The sequence below is a fragment of the Bos grunniens genome, chromosome 14 (assembly GCF_055505025.1).
Source record: "Bos grunniens cultivar Pamir isolate PY7600 chromosome 14, Bosgru_T2T1.0, whole genome shotgun sequence".
NCBI lineage: Eukaryota > Metazoa > Chordata > Mammalia > Artiodactyla > Bovidae > Bos > Bos grunniens.
In genome coordinates this window covers 59,172,165-59,190,625 of record NC_141178.1, presented here as the reverse complement: position 1 = coordinate 59,190,625, position 18,461 = coordinate 59,172,165, and the positions used below count along the sequence as shown (strand labels likewise).

Sequence of the window (18,461 nt, the reverse complement as noted above, 5' to 3'; positions counted from 1 at the left end):
TGCCAACTAGCAAGGCTGGATAATGGGGAAGCATTACCATGGAGCTGGGCAAACCACCACTTCTAAGGATATTTGGGCTCTGGTACCGAATCAGGGGGAGGGAGCCGATTGAATCAGCAGCGGCTCAGACATGTCCTGTCACCCCCAGGCCAGTGGCTGCTGAAGAAGGAAAAGCCCTTCCATGGTTGGGGCAGGGGGCAGGGATCGGAACACAGCTCTGCAGGACTGTTCCTCTGCACTCCTTTTCTTTCTGGCTTAATAAATTAACAAATCTAAATCCTATTTGCTTCTGTTCGAAAATGACATAATATACAGTGTGAATGTAAGCATAAAACGCTAAACATAGAAAATATTTTTCTAATGAATATTCTCTTTTAGGTTGCAGACTCTCAGCTTTTACCAGGACAGAGGTTTCAAACTAAAGGTATGTTTTCATAATGCCATGGTAGTTTCTTTTCTTTACTGTTCGAGTTTCTGTAAAATAGTTGTCCTGGGTGTTTTTGTTGATTTTGGGGGGGCAGGTGGTGGGGTGAGGTAGAAAAGGATACTTTTATTGTTTTATCAGGCAAAGGGAGACACACTAGGCTTCTGCTTTGAAAAACTATGTGTCTCCGAATTTTTTTTTTTTTTGTGGAAAAATGGACATAACATAGAATTTATCATTTTAGCCATGGAAGTGTTCAGGTCAGTAACATTAACTACCTTCTCATTTTTGTGCAACCATCACCTCCATCCGTCCATCTCTCCATCTGGGATGATGAACTTTCCATCATCTCAAACAGAAACTCTGTGCCCATCAAACACAAACTCCCATCCCCCATCCTCCCGGCCCCTGGTACCCACCATTCTACTTTCTGTCTCTATGAGTGTGATGGCTCTGGGGATCTCGCCTAAGTGGAATCAAATGGTATTTGTCCTTTGCGGCTGACTTATGTCATTTAGCATAATGTCTTTAAGGTTCATCCATGTTGTAGTAGGTGTCCGAATTTTGCTTCCTTTATTCTGTGGTATGTATACACAGTGTCTTCGGATGGTTTTCTCCTTTTAACTTTTGTAAACAATGCTGCTATGAGCACAGGTGTATCGCATTTTAAACCTAGAGCTGGAAGTCATTGAGGTCATAGGTCTCTATGATTTGAGATGACAGACATGTAACAGTGTGTACAGTGTGTGGCCAACCACGGACCATGTGGACCCCGAGCCATCTGGGAGGAAAACACGTCTTCTTTCCAGCTGCCTGTTTCCTCAGTACATCCCTGCACTCTGTGCCCCATGACAAGCTGTTACAACATTTCTGCTGTGGATTCTTTTTTTAAAAAACTTTTAATTTTGTATTGGGGTATTATGACCAACCTAGATAGCATGTTGAAAAGCAGAGACATTACTTTGCCAACAAAGGTCCGTCTAGTCAAGGCTATGGTTTTTCCAGTTGTCATGTATGGATGTGAGAGTTGGACTGTGAAGAAAGCTGAGCGCCAAAGAATTGATGCTTTTGAACTGTGGTGTTGGAGAAGACTCTTGAGAGTCCCTTGGACTGCAAGGAGATCCAACCAGTCCATCCTAAAGGAGATCAGCCCTGGGATTTCTTTGGAGGGAATGATGCTGAAGTTGAAACTCCAGTACTTTGGCCACCTCATGTGAAGAGTTGACTCATTGGAAAAGACTCTGATGCTGGGAGGGATTGGGGTCAGGAGGAGAAGGGGACGACAGAGGATGAGATGGCTGGATGGCATCACTGACTCGATGGACGTGAGTCTGAGTGAACTCCAAGAGTTGGTGATGGACAGGGAGGCCTGGCATGCTGCGATTCATGGAGTCGCAAAGAGTCGGACATGACTGAGCGACTGATCTGAACTGAACTGAACTGAATAGCTGATTAACAATGTTGTGAACAGGGAAGGTGAATGAAGGGACTCAGCCATGTATACATGTATCCATCCTCCCCAAAACTCTCCTCCCCTCCAGGCTGGCCACATGACAATGAGCAGAGTTCCCTTGCCATACAGTCAGTCCTTGTTGGTTATCCATTTTAAACATTCTGCTGTGGATTCGTAAAGGTCTTCACTCGCCTTGTTCATTTTCAGATCCAGAGGAGCAAGGGGACATCGTGATCGCATTGTATCCGTACGATGGCATCCACCCAGACGACTTGTCCTTCAAGAAAGGGGAGAAGATGAAAGTCCTGGAGCAGTAAGTGCAGCCAAGTGTCCCTCTTCTATGGCACCAAATCCCGAAGCCTATCCCCCTCCCCGGGCTTGGCCGCCAGCGGCACAGCAAGGCAGACACCCCTCTGGGGGTGGGCATGGAACTCCAGCCTTATTGCTGCCAGAAGGAGCAGGGCCAGAGGGATTTTCCTCTTAGGCTTTACTGTGAGCAGTTTCCAAGAGTTTTTCCTTTGAAACCAAGCACCATTGTCTTTCCTTATCCATCTGTGCTGCCTTAAGAGGTTTAGATCTATGTGGAATTTGCATTTCTTTTTTTAAAATGTTTGTAAAATTTATTCTTGGCTGTGCTGGGTCTTTGTTGCTGCTCTCTGGCTTTCTCTAGTTGCCGTGAGCAGGGGCGACTCTAGTTGCAGTGTACAGGCTTCTCACTGCAATGGCTTCTCTTGTTGCAGAGCATGGGCTCTAGAGTGTAACAGGCTTCAGTAATTGCAGGACACGGGCTCTCTAGTTGTGGCGTGTGGGCTTCATTGCCTCGAAGCACGTGCATCTAAGTTTCTGTACCAGGCATATGTACCGTGTCCACTGCATTGGTGGGTGGATTCCTAACCGCTGAACCACCAGGGAAGTCCCTGCATGTTCTTTTAATGCCATTTTTACTTTGTTATTTTCCTCAAATTCACACCAAGTGTATGGGTCCAACTGGGTATGAGTCATCAGGGCGGGGTGCCAAGGCAGTGGTCATCTCGGGGAAAGCCCCTGCTCAGCACTTAGCGCTTCTGTGAAGATGCTTGGACATCATTTTCTTGACCCCTCCAGGTTGACTCACAGGGCTTAGGACTGTGCTGAGAATAAGGAACTTCAGTAATTCTACTGCTCTTCATATAGCATTACCTTGGCCCGCCAACAGGAGACCCTTGGTTGGCTGGAGGAAAGAGACCCTTATTAAGTATAAGGTGTTGAGTACCTGAGAGGGCTTGTCCATTACTGGCTGAATGTGAACTTGAGCCTCATTCTGGGCTTGCCACTTGATCGCTGTGTGACTGTGACAAGTCACTCTGTATCTTAGTGTCTTGCTTGGGAACCAGAAATGGCTTATGTGTGTGTGTGCATTTTATAAATATGGCACAGGCGTGTAGTGTACCACAGCCGAGTGCCAGTTGTAATTGTCCTTCATGTCTTGCCAGATGAGGGTCCCATCTGGGTGTGAGAACCTGACGGGAACACAGCTGAGGCTCATCTGTTGGGGACCCATCCGTTCCTCCTTCCCCAGCCCCTTCCCTGGCTCCATGCCTCTTGTAGGAGATGCGAGGTGGTGATAAGGCTCATCTGCTTGGGACTGTTTTATGGTTTTCTTTTTTTCCCCATGGCATCAGCCTATGGACACTAGCTATTTCAACAAAGCCATTTATAACTTAAGAACTATGAGCTTTTATTCCCTTGACTCCCATTTCTGTAAGTGTGAAAAGTGAAAGTGCTAGTCGTTCAGTTGTATCCAATTCTTTGTGACCCCATGGACTCCTCTCTCCTTGGAATTCTCCAGGCAAGAATACTGGAATGGTTTGCCATGCCCTCTTTCAGGGGATCTTCCCAGCCCAGATATCAAACCAAGGTCTCCTGCATTATAGGCAGATTCTTTACCCTTTGAGCCACCAGGGAAGCCCATTTTAAAGATATCCCTGGGGAAGTTAAGAATTCTGCTTCTGTAAGATGGAAATCATTTTCACCAACTCTTATGCAGCAGCTCTGAACACAGAGACCCACACTTCAGTCATGAGGCTGTTTTGCTTTGGGTCCATCACTAAACATATTTGTATTTCATCAGGACACATCAACTTTCCCCCTGCATTCTGGGGTCCCAGGGCCTTCCCCACTGTCCCACACCCCACAAGACAAACACCTTAAGACAATTGCTCTTGTAGTTCTTGAGTCATTGAATACAAACCCTTTTTTCTTTTTTTAATATGTATTTATTTGGCCATGTCGAGTCTTAGCTGTGGCGTGTGGCCTCTTTCTTGGCGGCTCAAGCAGTTGCTTCGCTGCCCCATGGTATGCAGGATCTTAGTTCCCTGACGGGGGATTGAATTCACATCCCTTGCATTACAGGGTGGTTCTTAACCACTGTACCATCAGGGAAGCCCAACAAACCCATTCTGATGCGGGTTTCTATTCCAGGCACGGAGAGTGGTGGAAAGCCAAGTCCATTTTGACAAAGAAAGAAGGCTTCATTCCCAGCAACTATGTGGCCAAAGTCAACACGTTGGAAACTGAAGAGTGAGTCCTCACCTGGAGTGGTCTGGAATGGTTCTGTGTGACATGCTGGATTTCTTGCTTTTTCTTCATCTTTTTTCTCCCCGGGATTACAACAGCCATGGGATGTTAATATGTCTTCACAGGTGGTTTTTCAAAGATATAACCAGGAAGGATGCAGAAAGGCAGCTTCTGGCCCCAGGGAACAGCGCTGGAGCTTTCCTTATCAGAGAAAGCGAGACATTAAAAGGTAGGAAGTGACATAAGGCCTCAAATGCTGTTTAGGAAATCATTCTTAGAAATGATTCTAGAATTCTGTTAAAAAAGAATTATAGGCAGACCTCGTTTTATTGAAGTATAGTTGATTTACAGTGTTGTGTTAATTTCAGCTTTACAGCCAAGTGATTCTGTTATCCATGTATGTCATCTTTCTTGTACTCGTTTCTGTTCTGGTTTATCACAGGTTATTGAATATACTTCCTTGTTCTCTACAGTAGGGCCATGTTGTTTATCCATCCTATGTGTCATAGTTTGCATCTGCTAATCCCAAACTCCCAACACTTGCCTCCCCATAATGCCAATCTTGTTTACAAAATGTAAGTGTAATCTTTGCTTGTACTTCTTCCTCTGCAGGAAGTTACTCTCTGTCTGTCAGAGACTATGACCCCGTGCACGGCGATGTGATTAAGCACTACAAAATCAGAAGTCTGGACAATGGGGGTTATTACATCTCCCCACGAATCACTTTTCCTTGTATCAGCGACATGATTAAGCATTATCAAAGTAAGTGAAAACATAAGGTCAGACAAGAAAAGAAAGATACATCTGTTATGATAAATATATGATGTCAAACTTACATAAAAAATTTTTGTATCCTACAACTTTATAGAATTCATTGATGAACTCTAGTAGTTTTCCTGGTAGCCTCTTTAGAAAGGAGAATCATATTTCTTTTGGATAAAGTTGCAGGATCATGTTCTATAACTGGTCCTAAAGTAACCTATAACTATACATTCAACAGTGCACTAGTGGTAAAGAATCCACCTGCCAATGCAGGAGACACAAGAGACACCCATTCAGTCCCTGGGTTGGGAAGATACCCTGGAGGAGGAAATGGCAACCCACTCCAGTATTCTTGCCTTGAAAAGTTCATGGCCTGAGGAGCTTGGTGGGCTATAGTCCATGGGGCCACAGAGAGTCGGACACGACTGAGCAGCTGAGCACACACAAACATTCAAAGTCAGATTTGATCTTTGTGAATAATTATCTTAGTCCTTCCCACCTAGCTTGTGCTGTTTAACAGTTAATGTTCAAAAATTACAAACATAGAAATGAGTATTATTTTCATATAGTGCATGACTTTACAACACATCTTTTAATATCCAGACTAGGAATGCAGACATGTGTATGTGTGTGTGTAAAAGTAATACGTACCCTTGGTAAAAGAAAACAGAAATTATAACAATAACACCAAAACAATTAGAAGTGGCCAGTCAGCGGTCCTTCGTCCCCAGTCTGCTCTTCAGCCTTGCTAGGCTGACCCCGTGAATAGCCTTTAGGTACATTCCCTTTGTGTTTGAGGTCAGTTGTAGTGGGAAGCTGTTACTGCTTATTTCTTCAAGCTGCTCTAAGGTAAAACACATAAAATTTGCTTATGTCCCCAAGTATGGAGAGAGCAAGTACTCTAGAGTAGTAAGTCCTTCTTCCCCCTCTGTTAGCCCCATCAAGTTATTCATCTGGCATATGTGTTGAGTACTTGTAGAGTCCTGGCCCTGTTCTGAGACTGGGCGGGGAGGTGGGGGGGTCCCCTGGTGACCTGACCAAGTTCCCACCATTGTGCCCTAAAGAGTTTACACGGACTCAGTAATTAAAATTATAGTCTATTAAGTGTGACAACCTGCCAGCCTGTGTTTGTCTATTTATTTTATTGTTTTTATTTTCATAGATTAATATTACTGATGAATCAAATCAAGTGTGTCTTAAACTGTCTTTCATTTAAGAATTTCAAGTCATGATTACACAGAAGAGACCCCCATAAACATTTTAAGTTTGTAGACCTTGGCGAGTTGGAAATGACAAAACTCATAGTCCAGATTTCTCTGTAGATACTGGTAAAATACAAAGGATGACTTTTTCCACATTTACTTTCTCTTTGAAATTAGAGCAGTCAGATGGCTTGTGCCGGAGATTGGAGAAGGCGTGCATTAGCCCCAAACCACAGAAGCCATGGGACAAGGATGCCTGGGAGATCCCCCGAGAGTCCATCAAGCTGGTGAAAAGGCTGGGCGCCGGGCAGTTCGGGGAAGTCTGGATGGGTGAGTGTGTGGCTCTGAAGCCTGAGTCCCTTCTGGAGAAATAAGGGCTCCAGCTGATTTCTGTCAGTTTTCTCAGAAGCATCGATGCTTTCATTTCTGTCCCCCTGGTACCAAGAACAAGCCCACACAGTCCTCATGATTAGACTCTTCATCTTCCTCGAGACTTAGGCATTCTTTTGTTGGATGAATGTTTACAAGGAAGGGGCAGTGGGTGCTTATCCTGGTTTATCTGTCTACTCTTCTCTGACTCTCATCAGCAGATTCTTTGGACATACGGTTAAGTGCAGGCATCTCAGGGAAAGGTACAGTTGGGTTGTGTGCCTGTGCTCAGTTGCTCAGTTGAGTCTGACTCTTTGCGACCCTACGGACCGTAGGCCACCAGGTTCCTCTGTCCATGGGATTCTCCAGGCAAGAACACTGGAGTGAGTTGTCATGCCCTCTTCCAGAGGATCTTCCCAACCCAGGGATCGAACCTGCACCTCTTGCATCTCCTCTAATGGCAGACAGGTTCTTTACCACTAGCACCACCTGGGAAGTCCATAATTAATTCTTACTGTGCTGTAATTCTCTGGGAGCATGATAATGGAATCAGGCTAAATCATGATTACACAGCCTCACCTTGCTCACTGGGGTCTGTGTGAGTACGTGGCACCCTGTTTCTGGTCGGGTCCACAGACCGGGGGCGTGATCTTGCTCTAGGAGTGTCTCTGCTCCCACTCTGCTGCCTAAATCATCACCTCCTCCTCCTTGCTCTGTCCACCTTTCCTTTCTTATTGAAGTAAAATTCATGTAACAGACTCTGATGCTGGGAGGGATTGGGGTCAGGAGGAGAAGGGAACAACAGAGGATGAGATGGCTGGATGGCATCACTGACTCGATGGACGTGAGTCTGAGTGAACTCCGAGAGTTGGTGATGGACAGGGAGGCCTGGCGTGCTGCGATTCATGGGGTCGAAAGGAGTCGGACACGTTTGAGCGACTGATCTGATCTGATCTGATCTGAAGGTCAGTCATTTTAAAGTGAACAATTCACACTCACGTTGTTGTACAGTCACCACTTCTATTTAGTTCCAGAATATTTCCATCAGTCCAGAAGGAAGCCCTGTACCCATAATGCACACATTTACCCCCACCCCCACTTCCCCAGCCCCTGGACACCACTCTAATTCCTGTCTCTATGACTGTAATACTCTAGGACTCTCACATCAGTGGGATCCTACACACATTTGTCCTTTTGTGTCTGGCTTATCTCCCTCAGCATGATGTCCTCAAGGTTCACCCACATTTGTCAGAATTTCTTTCTTCTATGAGCGAACACTATTCCATTGTATGGGTATGCCACAGCTTATCTACTTATCTGTTGGTGGACCTTTGGCTTGTTTCCATCTTTGGGCTATTATGAATAATGCTTCTTTGAACATTCATATGGAAATTATTGTGTGGACAGGTGTTTTCATTTTCTTACGGATATACATTCTCCTACAGTGAAATTGCTGAGTCACACCATTCTGTGCTTAACTTTTTAAGGAATTGTCTTAACTGGGATCTACTCATTTAAAAAAAAATTGTCACCTCTTTCTCCCCTGAGATATTTGCATTTATTCCTTAATATATTTTTTTCCAAGTCCACAGAACAAGAGCAGGTATAATATACGTTGTATATTCTTCACCTAGATTCACCAGTTAATATTTTGCTGTATTTCCTGTATCATTTCTATATATACGCACACAGACATGTTTTATTTTTACGGAGCCACTTGAGAGTAAGGTGTAGACGCGACGACCTTCACCCCTGAATACTCATGCAGGCATCTCCTCAGGGAAGGGCTATGGGCTCATGCCACACGGTGGTCACATTCAGGAAGTTCTGCATTGATCCGCAGAGTCTAGTGGAGAGTCGACATCCTAATTCTCCCCATTGTCCCAGTGTTGTCCCCAGGGCTGTTGGGATCTAGAGTTTGCTTTTAACTGACCTGTCTGTAGTCTCCTTGAATCTGGAAGAGTCCCTTGGCCTGTCTCCATCTTTCATGACAGGTTTGTCCTTTTGTAGAATGTCTCTCATTTGGCTTTCCCAATGTTTCCCGTGGCTTGGTCCAGATCATGCCCTGGGTCACGAATAGCATCTAAGTACTAAGCGATGCTGTGCCTTCCTGCATCCCTCAGGGGTACAGAATGGTGGTTGGTTCCATTATTGCCTACAGGCCAAGGAGGGAGGGCAAAGTCCCTAGTTCCCAGACTGAGCTGGAGGTTGGAGTAACCATGTTTGGGGTGGGGTGGGGGCACCGGGAAGGGTGGAGGCAGGTCAGAGGACAGACAGCTGCAGCTTTTAGAGAGGTGATGGCCTCTAAGAGGGATGAGAATCAGATGAGCACGTGATTCTGAAACCATGTGGGCAAAGTGCTTTTGGATATTTAAACAATTTTAAAGAATCTCCCCTAAGGTAATGAATACATCAGTTATAATAGGGAATTAAAATGTTACATTAAAAATAGAGAAATCTGGTAGACCTCCTTAAAATCAAACAGAACAATAGCAGCTTACTCTCAAGTGGCTCAGCAACAATAAAATAGGGATGGTGTAAAAACAGGATGAGGTGATGCAAGTAATCATTTAATATAGTTGACAGCATTTAAGAACAGTTGTTATTATTTTAAATAATTATATTATGAAGATAGTATGATAAATTAGAGCCAAGACTATGAAATAGAGGGGAGAAATTACCCAGAATTTCCCCCCTCAACATGAGCTGTTTCTTGGGTATTTTCAATTAAACTTTTTATTTTGAGATAACTATGGATTCACACACAGTTGTCTGCAATAATACAGAAATGAAAACATCTGTTCACACAAACATTTTTACACAACTGTTCATAAGTAAGAGCGTTATTCATAATAACCAAGGAGTATAAACAACCAAAATGTCCATCAGTTGATGAACGGATAAACAAAATGTGGTGTTTCCTTGCAATGGAATATTATTTGGTAATTAAAAGAAAGTCCTGACACACATTACATGGATGACTCTTGAAAACATGATAATAAAGAAAAGAAACCAGAGACAAAGGATCATGTGTTATATGACTGCTATTTATGTGAAATGTCTGTAAAAGACAGTTCTGTAGAGACAAAGGAAATGAGTGGTTGGTTCAGGTGGGGGAGGGCGATGGCAGTGTTAATTGTTAATAGGTTAATAGGTAATTGTTAATAGGTACCATTTTTGAGGGGTGGAGACATGAAAATGTCCTTATAATTGATTGTGGTGATGGTACCACAAATCGGAATATACCAAAACCAATGAATGGTATGTTTTAAATGGGAAAGTAATGTGGCATATAAATTATATTTCAATAAAGCTATTGTAGGTGTAAAAGAAATAATACAGAGAGGTCCCATATAGCCTTTACTCAGTTTCTCCCAAAAGTAACATATTGCAAGACTATGGTATAACATTACCGCTGGAATGTTGATGCTGAAAGTTGTTTGTTTTTAAATGGTGCTTTCCCCCTAGTTTTGTATTAAAGAAAGAAAAGAAAGAGAGGGAGAGAGAGAAGGAAGGAAAAGAAAGAAGAGGAGAAAAACAGTTTTGATCTGGGGTCTTGTGCAAGTGTGGTTCTGTGAACCTGGCTGCCAGCCAGGGAGCTCTTCCTTCGCTGCTGAAATTACGTCAATTTGTTGAATGCACTTAGCAGGGGAATGCTGGAAATAAAACCAAAGGAACAGTGGGGAGTGACGTGCTACGAAGCAGGTCAAAGGATGCGCCCCTCCCACGCGTGTCTGCACGTCTCATTCCGACCAAGGCTCCGTGTAAAAGCAAGGTCTGTCTGTGCAGTTTAGAGCTGCTGGCAATTAGCTTTAACTTCTCGAGGGATTAAATAAGCTGGCTGGCTTTGCTCATGGCTAGAAAAAGGACAGCAGATTAAGAATTGCATCCCTTTTAATCAAGTAAGTGAACATTATCATGAAGCCTGAGAAATGGCTCAGAGGCTCCCAGGCACAGTTTATGGTCTGGATTCTTTGGTCCGAAGCACAGTGGACAAATACTAGGGAACGCCCTGATCTGGGGGAGCAGGGGTGGGGAGAAAAGAGAGGGGAGTTTGTCCCTCAAGCTGTTTCCTCTGGTCTGTGTGATCCTCGGCCGTCTGGTTCAGGGACCCGTTTTCCTCTTCGGGCTGCTGGACACTGAGGGAACTGACCCATGAGTAACACAAAAGGAGACATTTCCTGTTGCCGCTCGGCCTTTGGAGAGACTTTGGGAAAGAAAGGAAACTGATTTTGCGTTGAAGTTTGCTTGATCCATCTTCATGGGAGCCAACTGTATTGAATGACTTCTAAAAGCAACTGTATTCATCTTTTCGTATGAACAAAACCACCTTCGTCCTGTGGTATAGCAAGCAGCCACACCTGCATTGGAGCGCTCTCTGCTTTACCTATGGCACAGCGGCACCCACAAGAAATTATTTACTTCCTTCAAAAGATTTAAAAAAAATTTTTTTTGCAGCTTCCTTTTATTTATTTATTATTACAAATTTATTTTTTATTCAAGTACAGTTGATCTATAATGCTGTGGTAGTTTCAGGTGTACAGCAAAGCGATTCAGTTATATATAAGAATCTTTCTTCAGATTCTTTTCCCTTAGTGAAGTCGCTCAGTCGTGTCCGACTCTTTGCGACCCCGTGGACTGTAACCCACCAGGCTCTTCCATCCATGGGATTCTCCAGGCAAGAATACTGGAGTGGGTTGCCATTTCCTTCTCCAGGGGATCTTCCCGACCCAGGGATTAAACCCAGGTCTCCCGCATTGCAGGCAGACGCTTTAACCTCTGAGCCCTTTTCACTTACAGGTCATGATAAAATATTGAGTAGAGTTCCCTGTGGGTCCTTGTAGTTCATCTGTTTTATACATAGTAGCATGTGTATGGAGAAGGCGATGGCACCCCACTCCAGTACTCTTGCCTGGAAAATCCCATGGGCGGAGGAGCCTGGTAGGCTACAGTCCATGGGGTCACTGAGAGTCAGACACGACTTCACTTTCACTTTCACTTTTCACTTTCATGCATTGGAGAAGGAAATGGCAACCCACTCTGATGTTCTTGCCTGGAGAATCCCAGGGATGGGGAAGCCTGGTGGGCTACCGTCCATGGCACCAACCAGTGCAAAAACAAGGGCACAGAGTCAGACACGACTGAAGCAACTTAGCAGCAGCATGTGTATATTTCCATCTGTCATGCCACATCTCTGTGACCCCTGTGAACCTGCCAGTACTGGGCAGTGTATTGGTAAAGTACGATTTGATGCTTAGTGCTGAGTAAAACTCATGCCTTTGGTGCAGATGGAAAGCTGCCCTGTCGTGCAAACGTCACAGCCCTAAGCAGCCATGAGTGGAAGCTACTGTCCTCCTAGAGTTGGGTTTGACACAGCTGCTTTAATTGCTGCTCTTTTCAAACTCCTTATCAACATTTTTAATATCTTTAGCAGCTGCAGTATTTCCTGGTGATTTTTTCCCCCTGTGCTTGGAGAGCATTTTTTTTTCCTTCATCCTTGACCCATAACTTCATGTTCTGTGAAAAGTCTCGGTGAGTCCCATGGCTTTTGTGATGACAAAAGGAGACTAGCTACCCCTGCTTCTTTCTCTTCTGTTGCTTTAACATGCAGTATAAGAAGCAGACAGAAAAGTGCCTACCACACGAACGTTCGCTTTCACAGCTACTGACAACATGAAAACCTGTGTGGTGACCACTGAATCACACCCGAAGCCCCTGTACTCCCCTTCCCGACCACAACCCCACCTGTCCCCCGAAGGCAGCTGCTATTCTGGCTTTTGTGATCATTTCCTGACTTTTCTTTGTAGTTCTGCTGCTTTTGTGTGTGGGGCTGTGTGCACCCAGAGTACTTTACTTTTGCCCGGTTTTAAACTTTATATAAAAGAAACCCTACTATTTATCAATGGCATTGGAGTTACTCCCATGTTCTGGCTATTAGGAACAGGCTACTATGAACGTTTTTGCACTGGTTGGTGCCAGGGTACATGAGTTTCTCTAGATGACCAGGGAGGATTTACTGCATCACAGGTACACAGATCTTCAGTTCCAGTGCTCAGCCCCTCCGTCATGTCTGACTCTTTGAGACCCCACAGACCATAGCCCTCTAGGCTCCTCTGTCCATGGGATTTCCCAGGCAAAATTACTGAAGTAGGTTGCCATTTCCTCTTCAGTGGATCTTCCCGACCCAGGGATAGAATTCTTGACCACTTGAGCCACCTGGGAAGCCCTCAGCTCCAATAAATGCTGCAGTCTTAGTTTCTAAAGCTCTGTTCTGGGTTACACCCTCCCCACCAGTGTACACAGGTTCATGGTCAGGTGGGTGGTCACTCAATATAACTGCTCTAGAAAAGAGCCTGCTCTGTCAGCATCCTTCCAGGGCCATTGAGAATACTGTTGTTTCAGCGATGCTCAGAAGAGAACCCAGAAAGGACCTGCAGGAATTGCCCCAGCTGTCCTGCTAAGGGGCTAGCACTGCCAGCACTCAAGATGGTCAGACTTTGTCATTTTTGTCATGCTGGGTGGTGGTTTCTTTCTCCTGGAGATTTTTTTTTTTTTTGGCTTCTCTAGGTCTTCGTTGCTTTCTCTCGTTGCAGTGAGGGGGCTACTCTTGTTGAAGCACGAGGGCTCTAGAGCACAGGCTCAGTAGTTGTGGCACACAGCTTAGTGGCTCCACGACATGTGGAGTCTTCCAAGACCAGATATTGAACCCACGTCCCCTGCATTGGCAGGTGGATGCTTAACCACACCAGGGAAGTCCTCTGGAGACCACCATCGTTGGTTTTCCCTGAGCGTAAGCTGTGTGTGTACTGATAATCGTGTGACCTGAAAAGGGACTGGACGTTTCCACATCACTGTTCCTTAGGTGTTTGTCTCTCTTGGGCCTGGGGCTGTTAGGCTGTCACACACCAGGTAGAGGTGACCTTGAGGGTGATTCGTGGTGACCATCTGCCACTCCATCCTCACCTTTTCCTGTCTTTCCAAGAGAACTATGGAAACAGAAAGAAAAGCTGCGTGTGATTACCTCTATGCTTTCCAAACCACCGAGAAAAGGCTTTTCCAGGAGAAAATCAAGCTCCAAAGTAAGCACATCATGGGGAACTTCCCTGGCAGTCCAATGGTCAAGACTTCACCTTCCAGTGGAGGGGGGATGGGTTCGATCCCTGGTTGGAGAGCTAAGATGCCACCTGCCTCACGGCCGAAAAGCCAAAACAGAAGACAGAAACAATATTGTAACAAATTCAATAAAGACTTTAAAAATGGTCCATATCAAAAGTAATCTTAAAGCAAGAAAAAGTAACCACATCATGGAGGCAGGTCCCAGAAAATCAGTGCCTTGGGGGAACTATATTAAGGAGGCGGTATTTCCCGAAGTGTGTTCTGGAAGATAAAAGGTACATGAAGATGTGTTCTGAGGTTGAGACAGCATGGGAAATGCTGTGGTTAACCAAGCCAGATGGGCATCTTTCTTGCTGGGCTGTCTGCACTCCTGCTGTGTCTCCTGGGTGAGATGGCGTGGGGCAGGCAGGGGTTCCCAGGTGGCTCAACCCAGAGCCCTTTCTTTGCATAGAATCACTGTGTCCAGTTCTCTTTGAAAACTTTGAGAAATACTTATTTGATTCCTGTGTATTCTTTATACTTTAGAGTTAGTAAAGTTTTTTCAAGGGCAAAGCTTTTCTTTCTGATTATAAAAATAATGCATATTCATTGTAGTAAAGTTGGTAAAGAGTTAAAGATATGGTGAGCAAAATTTAAATCACTCATAATTAAGCCAGTACTCAGTGTATTCTGGTGTATTTTCTTCCAGACAGTTGTCAGTGTGTGTGTGTGTGTGTGTGTGTGTGTGTGTAAGAGTATCTAATAGACTTATGGTGTGTGGGGTTTTTTGTCTTGGGATAAAAAACATTTTATTAATTAGAAAAAAATCTAATGAAACAGAGAAAATCAAATTAATTAGAGAAAATGGGACAGTGCATATGGAGTTTTGTTTTACCATTGTTTTATAAAAACCTTTTGATTTTAGAATAATTTTAAGTTTTTTGGTAAAGATGATACAAAGAATTCTCATATACCCTTTACTTAGTTGCCCCTAATGTTACATGCTGTGCTGTGCTTAGTCACTCAGTCATTTTGCAGCCAATTTCATGTCCAACTCTTTGCAACCCCATGGACTGTATGTAGCCCACTAGGCTCCTCTGTCCATGTGCTACTTCAGGCAAGAATATTGGAGTGGGTTGCCATTTCCTTCTCCAGGGGATCTTCCCAACCCAGGGATTGAACCCAGATCTCTGGCATTGCAGACTGATTCTTTGCTGTCTGAGCCACCAGGGAAGCCCAAGAATACTCAAGTGGATAGCCTATCCCTTCTCTAGGGGAACTTCCTGACCCAGGAGTCGAACTGGGGTCTTCTGCATTGCAGGCGGAGTCTTTTCCAGCTGAGCTGCTACCAAGGAAGCCCCCTAATGTTACATATATAGGTTTTGTTTTTCTTTTTATTATCATTTTTTAAGCACTTATTTATTTGTCCGCACCAGGTCTTCGTTGCAGCATGCATGATCTTTTTAGTTGCAGCATGTGGGATCTTTAGTTCAGTTCAGTTCAGTTCAGTCCAGTCGCTCAGTTGTGTCTGACTCTTTGAGACCCCATGAATCGCAGCACGCCAGGCCTCACTGTCCATCACCAACTCCCAGGGTCGACCCAAATCCATGTCCATGGAGTCGATGATGCCATCCAACCATCTCATCCTCTGTCGTCCCCTTCTCCTCCTGCCCTTAATCTTTCCCAGCATCAGGATCTTTCCCAATGAGTCAGCTCTTCGCATCAGTTGGCCAAAGTATTGGGGTTTCAGCTTCCACATCAGTCCTTCCAATGAACACCCAGGACTGATCTCCTTTAGGATGGACTGGTTGGATCTCTTTGCAGTCCAAGGGACTCTCAAGAGTATTCTCCAACACCACAGTTCAAAAGCATCGATTCTTCGGTGCTCAGCTTTCTTTATAGTCCAACTCTCACATCCATACATGACCACTGGAAAAACCACAGCCTTGACTAGATGGACCTTTGTTGGAAAAGTAATGTCTCTGCTTTTGCATATGCTGTCTAGGTTGGTCATAACTTTCCTTCCAAGGAATAAGCGTCTTTTAATTTCATGGCTGCAATCACCATCTGCAGTGATTTTGGAGCCCAGAAAAATAAATTCTGACACTGTTTCCACTGTTTCCCCATCTATCTGCCATGAAGTGATGGGACCAGATGCCATGATCTTCATTTTCTGAATGTTGAGCTTTAAGCCAACTTTTTCACTCTCCTCTTTAACTTTCATCAAGAGGCTCTTTAGTTCTTCTTCACTTTCTGCCATAAGGGTGGTATCATCTGCATATCTGAGGTTATGGATATTTCTCCTGGCAATCTTGATTCCAGCTTGTGCTTCCTCCAGCCCAGCATTTCTCATGATGTACTCTGCATATAAGTTAAATAAGCAGGGTAACAATATACAGCATTGACGTACCCCTTTTCCTATTTGGAACCAGTCTGTTGTTCCATGTCCAGTTCTAACTGTTGCTTCCTGACCTGCATACAGGTTTCTCAAGAGGCAGGTCAGGTGGTCTGGTATGCCCATCTCTTTCAGAATTTTCCACAGTTTATTGTGATCCACACAGTCAAAGGCTCAAACTCTTAGTTGTGTCATGTGGGATCTAGTTCCCTGACGAGGCATCAAACCTGGGTCCCCTGCACTGGGAGCTCAGCATCTTAACCATTGGACCACCAGGGAAGTCCCTAAAGGTTTTAGATAATGTTAACACTATAGAGTTTATAGAAGTTTTTTCTGTCTATAGCTAAATATTCTTCTAAGTCTGCATGAAGTTTTTGATGAATCACAACCTCCCTTCTTTTCCCTCCCTAGGTTACTATAACAACAGCACCAAAGTGGCCGTAAAAACACTGAAGCCAGGCACAATGTCTGTGCAGGCGTTCCTGGAGGAGGCCAACCTCATGAAGACGCTGCAGCACGACAAGCTGGTGCGGCTGTATGCCGTGGTCACCAGAGAGGAGCCCATCTACATCATCACTGAGTACATGGCCAAGGGTGAGTGCCCGTCCCCACCCGGGCTTGTGACGGCCCAGCCCTCAGAAAGGACACCCGGGCGTGTGACGGCCCAGCCCTCGGAAAGGAGAACACTTAGACATTCAGAGACTCCTCAGATAATTCAGACTATCAACAGCAGGCTCGTTACAAGGGCTTCCCAGGTGGCACTAGTGGTAAAGAACCCGCCTGCCAATACAGGAAACATAAGAAATGTCAGTTTGATCCCTGGGTTGGGAAGATCCCCTGGAGGAGGAAATGGCAACCCACTCCGGTATTCTTGCCTGGAGAATCCCATGGACAGAGGACCCTGGTGGGTTAGAATCCATTCGGTCACAAAGAGTTGGCACAACTGAAGTGACTTAGCACGCAGGCTTATTACAAAAACATCAGAAAACACAGGACAATAAGCCCTTTCATAAGCCACCTCACTGGAAGTCATCTGTTATAAAATGAATATGTTGTCTTCCCAGTTTCTGTGCAGTTGTCTCCATGTACCTGCTGGCCTCAAGAATGATACCCTAAACCTAGACGGCCCCCCAGACATACTTGTCAAATAAGTAAATACAGATATCACATATGAGTATTATTTTGGGTTCCAATTGTGAGTTCTCAAAATTGAAAAGCAGTTCCTTGTCCTCTTTAGCATTATCTAAATGTTCAGAATGACACTTTAAAACGTAAATATTTGAAAAACTTGTCAAGGTCAAGTTTCTGCATCATCACAGAATCCCTGAAGAAGAGGTTTCAAGAAGCCATCTTTTCTCCCACTGCTGTCCCCTTCAGATCAAGGATCTTAAGTTACCATCCTTCTTCCTCCAGCTCAGGAGAAATGCTAATTTAACTGCCCGTGATTTCTAAAGAATCTTCAGAAGGAATGAAGATGATACCTAAGCCATCATCCAGAACTAACAGTGACCTCCTGAGAATAGAGATTACAGTGTGATGCCATAACTGAATAGGTTAGAAAGATGAATATTGCATTTTCTTATTTAATATATTTCAGAATATTAATATCTCCCGGAGTCCTTCTAAAAAAGAATATTTTTTTAAGCCCTATCAGGGCTTCCCTGGTGGTTCAGTGGTAAAGAATTCTCCCGCCAGTGCAGGAGACACGGGTTCTATCCCTGATCTTGAAAGATCCCACATTCCACAGAGCAACTCAGCCCAAGTGCCACAGATACTGAGCCTGTGCTCTGGAGCCCAGGAGCCACAACTACTGAAGCCCATGCACCTAGAGCCCATGCTTCACAACAAGAGAAGCCAGTGCAATGAGAAGCTCGTGTACCGCAGCTAGAGAGCAGCCCATACAGCAGAGCCAAGAGAATGAATATAAAAAGATAAATACATTTTGGAAAAGCCCTATTACCTATTAGCTGCTGCTGTTCAGGAACCAGGCTCAGGATCAGACGCTTAAGCAGGAGTTCATAGATACCTGTGGGATTGATTAACTAGTAGTGTTCTTAACCATAAATGTAAATGGTAGCAGTGCCCACCTTGTACTGAGCAGTTACTATATGCCAGATGGCACTTGATGTCGTCCCTGAGGAGCGCTCTCATCTTCCCTGCAGTCGAGGCTGAGCACCGCCGTTCTCTGTTATGGATCCACTGAGT

The 18,461-nt window shown here is 44.6% G+C and overlaps 1 protein-coding gene across 4 annotated transcripts in view; it reads left to right on the top strand.

Annotated features, from left to right (window-relative positions):
- The window catches only part of LYN (LYN proto-oncogene, Src family tyrosine kinase), a 109,253-nt gene that overhangs the window by 63,964 nt on the left and 26,828 nt on the right, over positions 1 to 18,461 (top strand). For all 4 annotated transcript variants that reach the window (XM_086336938.1, XM_086336936.1, XM_086336937.1 and 1 more), the window contains exons 3-9: positions 379 to 424; positions 2,085 to 2,190; positions 4,338 to 4,436; positions 4,559 to 4,662; positions 5,046 to 5,195; positions 6,575 to 6,727; positions 16,668 to 16,850. In XM_086336938.1, the coding sequence (XP_086193064.1) occupies positions 379 to 424; positions 2,085 to 2,190; positions 4,338 to 4,436; positions 4,559 to 4,662; positions 5,046 to 5,195; positions 6,575 to 6,727; positions 16,668 to 16,850 (841 nt within the window). The remainder of the gene's footprint in view (positions 1 to 378; positions 425 to 2,084; positions 2,191 to 4,337; positions 4,437 to 4,558; positions 4,663 to 5,045; positions 5,196 to 6,574; positions 6,728 to 16,667; positions 16,851 to 18,461) is intronic.